Genomic DNA, 7,378 nt, shown 5'->3' with positions numbered 1-7,378 from the left:
GGGGTGGAGGGTGTGCGGAAGGGGGTTGGAGGGGGGTCTCAGGGCGCGGTGAGGGGACGGGCTTTGCAGGAAGTGGCGGGGGCTGAGGGGCCGGAAGGTGGCGGGGTGTGGCATGGAGCTGGAGGGGCGCTGGCCTGCCGGCGGCGGAGGCAGGCAGGAGGAGGCAGGCGGCCGCCACCGAGCCGCGTTGCGTGCGGAGCGGGCTGGGTGGATGCGTGGGAGGCCAACCGGTCGACCCTCTTGAGAGCGCTCCGGCTCCCGCGGATGTCGTGGCCGGGGGTGCCTACAAAATGCGCAAGGCCCCACTCTCGCGCAAGGCCGCCGTCAGCGCCTGCACAAAATCCCCAGAAACGCCCTTGAGGCACTCGAGCTCGCCATGTGTCACGTGTCAGGGCGACTTACTGCCGTCACGCGCCCCCGCAGGCTGCTGCTGCTGGACGAGGCCACCAGCGCTCTGGACGCCGAGAGCGAGGTGAGCGCGAGGGCGAGCTCGGATTCTAAGGGGGTTGCCGAGGATGTTGGGGGAGGGGTGCCGCAAGGACCGGTCCCGCCTCAAGAAAGGGCTAGCTCGTTTGCCACGGGCGTGCACGTTGAAGCATGTATGTGTGAGGTGCCGAATCCAGTTGCTTTGCCTGCGCGTCAATGGACGCCCCCCTGCCGCCCGGCACCCTCGGGGTGTGTTGCCCTCATCAACACTGTGCAGCACCTGGTGCAGGAGGCCTTGGAGCGGGTGGCAAGTGAGCGCTTCGAATGGCAGCCGCATGCCGTGCGCGACTGCAAGGCTCAAACCCCTGGAAACTGATTCTCTGTGCCACGCACACTCCTTGCTCCTGGATTAACCAGTCCCCCAGCCAAGCCTGTGTGCCAATTTGCTAGCTTCCCCACTTGCACCGCAGCCAGCCAGATCGTGTTGGCCGGCCCTGCACGCTTTGAGCGTCGTGCCGCACCCCGAGACCGCATTCAACCCTGGTCAACTCGGTCAAACCTCGCAGGCGGCCGCACGGTCGTCGTCATCGCGCACCGCCTGTCGACCGTCACGACGTCCGACGAGGTGGTGGTCATTCAGGTGAGTCGGCCGCTTACTATAAGGAACCACTCGTCCGTAAGGGCGCTGCTGACGCGGCATAATATTTGCCAAGCCTGTGGGACACTCAGAGCAGTATCTGATGAGCCAGTGCAGCATAGATGGCCTCGGGCCGGCGCGAGTGCCCCGGCCACAGGATTTTTGGGCGTGATCCAGCAAGGCTTTAGGGCACGCCGCCAGGTCGCCTGCGCCTTGTGCAGATGATGGGGCTCTGGTCAATCTCTCATGTGCATGCACCAACTGCTTGTCGTCAGGACGGACTGGTCGTGGAGAGGGGCACCCACGACGCGCTGCTCGCGTCCGGCGGCGCGTTCGCAGCCCTGGTCCGGCGCCAGCTGCTCGGCGGCGGTGGCGGCGGCATGCCCGCGGCGGCGGCGGCGGACGGCAGCACTGGCAGCGGCGATGCGGCGGGCGGCGGCGGCGGCGCCATGGACGGCGAAGTGCGGGAGGCCCCGGGGCCGGGCAGGCTCGACGAGCTCAATTGACGGAGGGGGCTGGCCTGGCTGGCAGGATTCACCGTTGAGTCCGCACAATATAGAATATCAAGCTGGCAGGATGACTTGGTTGATTTTATGCTGATTGTTCTGGAGTCGCCATGATAATCTGTGTCTTGTGCCTTTGTTCACCATGTATACTCTGAAACATTCTTTTGCAAAGTGTTCCTATATATCGTACTTGTGATGTCGTAATGAGGCCATCATCGGGTTCATAGGCCGACTGGCTGCCAAGCCAGTGCAACGCCTCATCACGCTGCCGCTGCCATTGGCGGGACGCCGCACACACGCATCATGCGGAGCGGCCATGTGGTGGGCTGCTGGGTGCCCGCATGCAAATCCATGCGGTGGCCGTCATGGTGGTCAAAGTGCTGCCTAGGGGACGTGTTGGTTTTGAGCCTGCAGTTCACCCCTGCCCCTGCCTGTCCATAAGAGAGCTGCGCCACGGCCGGGAGATGTGCAGCTTGAGAAATCATGGCAGCGCAAGCACCCTGTTTGCAGGGCGCAGCAGGGGCCTGCCGGGTGCCGGGGTTGCACATGCAGGCCGAGGGAAGTACGGCTGAGGCCCGCCATGCAGCAGCCTTGCTGTCCCCCACTCAGGGCCTGACTCATTGTCGAAATGTCATTGTGGTAAAGGGGCGGTAGGACGCCATTTCTATCAAGTCATTGTGACGCGGTCATCACCTGCTTTTCTCATCTCCGCTCATCCGTCTCGCAGTATTCCGGGGAAGCGCAAATCCTCGACATAAAGGGCCTCTATCGCTCATTCCAGCACCATCGCTGACCTCGAATAAGTGCTCAAAGCGAGCTCACCCGTGCCCGCCGTCAGGTGCTGTCAAGACCCCGTCAGTTGCGGCCAGCTTCCAGCTAGCAAGCATGCACGCCCACCGCTCCCCGGCGCGCTTCGGCGCGCTGTTCCTGGTGTCGCTGCTCATCGCGGCCTGCCTGCAGGCGCCCGTGGCCTTCGCCCAAGACTATTCCACCCAGGCGCGGCGCCGCGCGCCCCCGCAGTCATCAGGCGGCGGCGACACTGGGGCCGAGGGCGAGCCGCCGCTGTCTTGCTGCGCCACGATCCGCTGCGCCGCTGGCTACAAATGCGTATGCAACGGCAACAGCGGCGGCTGCGCGCCCGACCCCGCACACAGCGCGCCCGAGCCCCAACCCGGGCGGCCCCCATTTGGCGCTCCTCCAAAGTGAGCACTCTCTGGGCACCTGCGGTGGTCGTGCCTATAAATCTGACGCGTGGAATTCAGTCCTGAAGGCATTTGCAGCAGCCGCTTGCTAGGGCGGGCCCGAGGGCCGCGTTCCGAGGGCGCGCCGAGCCTCCCGAGGCCCGGGCCCGTGGTTTAGGGTCCAGCGCGGGCGCTCGCCTCGGCGGCCCAAAGGCGCCCCAGGGGACGCCATCGGCGGCGGGATGCCGCGCTGCCGCTTGAGACGGCGGCCCGCCTCAGCCCTGGGTATGTACCTGTCGACTAAGACGTAGTGCCTGCCCTGCTTCACCCCCAGTTCCCCTCTGAACCTGCTGATGCGGCTCCGGTCCTCCGATGTATGTTCTTGCCACTTTCAGGGGCCGGCCCACATGCGTCTGCAACCTGCTGTGCGTGATCGGCAAGAGGTGCATCTGCGCCGACGGGCTCGCAAAGTGCGTTTAGACCCCCCAAAGCACCACCTGGCGCAGCTGCGGGCGCACAGCGTGCGTTGCAGACGGTGTTCTGGCGATTTGAGAGGGTCCAACGGCCAGCTACGTACCCACAGCCGCGCGTCACAGTGCGCCTTCATCGGCGGGAGGGGGTTTTGTCGCCTCAGGCTCAATGATGGCTGCGGAGCATTACTTGGCAGCAGCTGCCGTTGACTGCCTATTTACTCACTAGTTGCACAAAATTGGTGTGTGTGGACGAAGTTGGAGCAGAGATCAAGCGGCCGCTCAATGCAGGCCTGCCATTTGCCGGCTACTTCAATTTTGCTGTGCGGCGTCAGCAGTCTGGCGGCCAGTTGAGCCCAAGCACAGGGTGTCGGTGCGTGTGCCATTTGTTGCAAGCATGGCAAGACACGAGTTGATGCTGCTGGCATTGCTATCACATGTCTCAATGGCCGGAGCCCTTGGTACACGTGTACGCTAATGAGATATCAACATTGTAACTCATATACGCATGATGTTGTTGCTGTTGAAGTTCTACAGCAGAGAAATCAGTTGCATGCAGGCGCTGGCCACTGAGATTCAAAGATGCCTGTGATGTCATCATCTGCCCAGCTCAAAATGTGTGAGAAAGCCACAGATCCTTGGGTCTCGCCCCGTGATCTCGCCCCGTGATGCCCCGTGATCCATAGCGAGTACATGCCCCTCAGTGAGCGCATGCGTGGTAGAATTGTGCGGCAATGCCCCTGATTTGATTTCGTGATTCGGAAAATTCAGCTACGCGTCCACACGGCAATTTAGTAAAACATACTGCAACAAAATAATGCCCTTTATATGGCACTACTTGGGCCTCGTTGGCAGAGGCCGGGGCGCCTCCCCGCCATCCCCTTGCGCGGGCAGCGGCGAGTGTGCCACTGGCAGCGGCAACGGCGCCCTCTCTCGCTCCACGCGCGACGCGCTCATATCAGTAGTCAGGGGCGGACCAGCGGCGTCCACAGATGCCCTCAAACCCCGCGTGGTCACGGGCAGCGCCGTAGAGTCTGAGTCAGCACAGCCGGCCCCTGCACCCTGTGCGGCCGGCGAGCTGGTCCTTCGCCCCACAACAACTGACGAGGTGTCTCGAGCAGTGTCCATCTGCGCCCAGGCGCGCGTGCCGCTGACGGTGCGAGGGGCAGCAGCAGCCGCTGCTACCGCTGCTGCGGCCACGGCGGAGCAGCGGCCGGCGCAGGCGGCGCAGGTGGCGCAGGACAGAGTGGTGCTCGATCTATCATCCATGGCGGGGGTGTTGGAGGTATGTCAAGTGGGCGATTAGTGGTGGACAGACGTAGTGCGGTGTCTCTGGGGCATCTCGTGCCGTGCGGCGCGTCTGCCCGGTGCATGATGCGGTTGGCAGGCGCAAGGGTGCCTCGGGGACACAGACGCGAAGCGATTTAGCTACATCATGGTGCACTCCACTGGCAAGGAGACTGTTGGCAATTTCCTGCGTGTCAAAGGACTGGGGCATGTACGATCGGCATGCAACTCGAGCTGATTACGGGTGCATTGTGCGACGCTGCGTTTGCGCCGCTGATCCCTGCTCTGCACAGATCAACCTGGCGGCGTGCGAGTGCCAAGTGCAGCCGGGCGCCACCCTGCAGCAGCTGGGTGCAGCCCTCGCCCAAACCGGCTTCTGTTGTCCTGCAGTCGCCGGCCCTTGTGACCCGATCGGCTCCCTCGCGGCGAGCCGCGACGCAGCGGTGCGCGAGCGGCCGCCGCCTGCTGCTGTAATGCTGCCTGGCGTGCTGACCCCGCGCGTAGGGCGGGCGTGCGCGTCCAAGCAGCACCAACTGTGCTGCACGCGGCGGGTGGCACTTCTCAGGGTGTGCACGAAACAACCTCTCGCCTCAGCCGCCCGGCCCACTGCTGCCGACATACTGCCGACCCAACTGAGGCAGCCAGCCGCTCCCACTAACCAGGCAGACCCCCCCTGCTGGTTTACCGCAGGTGCTCGGCGCCACGGTGGTGCTGCCAGACGGCCGCATCGCGCGCGTGGATGCACGCGCCCTTGGCGCCGCCGCCGCCGGGGACGCGGGGCTCGGCATCATCACAGGTGCGGCGGTTGGTGTCGCCTGCGCAGGCTGTGGCTGGGGTTTAAACACTCACAGCTGGCGAGGCGGCAGAGTTCAAAAACGATGGCCTGACCCTACTTGCTGCCGACTGATACAGCAGGCCCTGAGGGGATTCCGGGGCTCGCCACTGGCAGATCCAGGGGCGCCCCGCAGAGTGCGTGCGGTGTGACCAAAATGTCGCAGGCCGCTCCTCAGCGGCCTTCCGCCAGCGGCACGTTCCGCCCCAGCCACGTCCTTTCGCGCTCACCCTGCCCCCCTTGGCCCGCCTGCATCACCTGCCCTTGGCACCCCTGCATCACCTGCCCATCTCTTGCAGAGCTGACGCTGCAGCTGTGCGCCGCGTCTGATTGGGTGTGGCAGGGCTGAAAGGGCGGCCGCCGCCCGCCTGCGGGGTGGCTGTGGGGCTGAGGCGGTCGCCGTGGAGTTTCGCCTCAGGTGCTGCTCGAACAGGCAGCCGCTTCACTGACTGTGGGTCCGTCAAGACTACCGTGTGGAATTCTGCTGTTGACTGTGCACCTTGCAGTGCTCTATTCTTCCTCGACATACGCACAACTACAGTAGGCATTTTGCCAGGGTCCCCAACCCCTTGAAACTCCATGTGTGCGTTTTTGCACTCATATGTCATCCGCTGCATCATGGGCATGCCAAAGGGTAGTGATGTGTGGTGTTTTGTTGATTCGGCAAGCACTGCGCCGCCTCAGCATCCATGACACAGGCGTCGACGTCGCGGACGCGTTCGCTTCTCGGGGCGGCCGCTGTGGCGACATGTCTTGGCGGTCCTTGGCTGCAGCCACGCGCGGGCTATAGCATACCTTTGAATTGCGTGAGTATACCTGTGTCATTTCTCCATTGATTCATCCTCTTGCCCCTCTCACTGCGAACCTGGGTTACACCCCGCTCATGGATCGCGCCACAACACGTGAGGTTTGGCTTGAGGCAAAGCGCTACATATGTTCGAGCGTAAACATCTTGTTAGGCAGCGCTGCGGACGGCACATGTGATCAGCGGGACTCGCAGCTTGGCATCAAGAGCGCGCAGCTCTCGCTGACCATGGCGATCGTGCTGCTGGTGCACACCGCGGCCAGCTTTGTAGCAGGATTCGTCACGGGCAGGCTGTCGAAGCGCGGGCGCCACGCCGAACATCTCGAAACCGGCGCGGAGCGCAATGGCAGCAAGCATGCATCACGCGGCCTCAGCTCGCTGCGGCAGCCAGGGCGCACGGTGTCCATCGTCACGACCGCCGCGCTGCCTTGGCGCACAGGTGCGGCGTGGCAGGGCGTCGGCATGCGTGACGCGCCTTGGGGTGGGGGGGTCGGGCGCACGGAAGCTGCCGCTGTGGCCAGCCGCGCCAGCTGTCACCAAAGCGCATCATCGAGGTGCCCAGGCGCCGCACCCGCCATGCGCCCGGCCCTCGGCCCCTTCCCCCAGCGCCCAAATTGCATGGCCAACTGCAACGACTCCCCCTCAGCAGCAACCAACACCATCCCTTGTCAATCTCAATGTTGACTCGCACTGCCCTTGCTGTGGCCCCCCGTGCGGCGCGGCTCCCACCCCCGCGGCGCGCCGCAGGCACCAGCGTCAACCCCCTGCTGCGCGCCGCCCACCTGGCCACCGAGAAGGACCGGCAGGTGTGCCTCGTCAGCGCAGAGGCGGCGGCGACGCAGCGTCAGCGGCGGCGGCGGCCTCCTTGATACAGCGCTCGGCGCCCCCCCGCCCGGCACGCGCGCGCCCGTCCTAAGAAACCCGCCTGCCGGGGCCACGCGGCGCTGCGACCCTCGATTTCCGCCGCCCGTCACGGCTGACCTGTCACCCGTCACCCGTCACCTGTCACCCATCATCCGTCCACCTGGCGCAGGTGATCCTGGTGATCCCCTGGCTGGAGGAGGAGGATCAGAAGCAGATCTTTCCGGCGGGGACTATCTTCAAAACAAAGGAGGAACACGCAGAGTTTGTGCTGCGGGAGGCTAAGGAGCGGACGCAGTTGCCGTGCGACTTCCGGGTGCTCTTCTATGACGGTGCGGCGGGGCCTGGGGGTTGAGGGGAGGGGGGGATGGAG

At 64.5% G+C, this 7,378-nt stretch overlaps 3 protein-coding genes across 3 annotated transcripts in view; all 3 read left to right on the top strand.

Annotated features, from left to right (window-relative positions):
* Window positions 1-1,569, top strand: part of MNEG_0759 (ABC transporter family protein) — a gene marked incomplete at both ends in the record, with an annotated part of 4,495 nt that extends 2,926 nt beyond the window's left edge. The window contains 4 exons of the mRNA XM_014050750.1: window positions 424-472; window positions 704-737; window positions 993-1,066; window positions 1,339-1,569. Coding sequence (XP_013906204.1) covers window positions 424-472; window positions 704-737; window positions 993-1,066; window positions 1,339-1,569 — 388 coding nt within the window. The remainder of the gene's footprint in view (window positions 1-423; window positions 473-703; window positions 738-992; window positions 1,067-1,338) is intronic.
* Window positions 1,570-2,454: 885 nt separating this feature from the next.
* MNEG_0758 (hypothetical protein) lies at window positions 2,455-2,775 on the top strand (the record flags this gene model as incomplete). The annotated part of the gene is made up of 1 exon (XM_014050749.1): window positions 2,455-2,775. One exon carries the CDS (start codon window positions 2,455-2,457, stop codon window positions 2,773-2,775), a length of 321 nt encoding a protein of 106 aa, XP_013906203.1.
* Window positions 2,776-6,372: 3,597 nt separating this feature from the next.
* MNEG_0757 (hypothetical protein) lies at window positions 6,373-7,360 on the top strand (the record flags this gene model as incomplete). The annotated part of the gene is made up of 3 exons (XM_014050748.1): window positions 6,373-6,583; window positions 6,892-6,950; window positions 7,178-7,360. 3 exons carry the CDS (start codon window positions 6,373-6,375, stop codon window positions 7,358-7,360), a joined length of 453 nt encoding a protein of 150 aa, XP_013906202.1.
* Between the last annotated feature and the right edge of the window lie 18 nt (window positions 7,361-7,378).

The sequence above is a fragment of the Monoraphidium neglectum genome (genome assembly GCF_000611645.1).
Source record: "Monoraphidium neglectum strain SAG 48.87 unplaced genomic scaffold scaffold00066, whole genome shotgun sequence".
Classification (NCBI taxonomy): Eukaryota; Viridiplantae; Chlorophyta; class Chlorophyceae; order Sphaeropleales; family Selenastraceae; genus Monoraphidium; species Monoraphidium neglectum.
The sequence above is the reverse complement of the archived record's forward strand: the minus strand, read 5'-3'. Positions and strand labels throughout refer to the sequence as shown.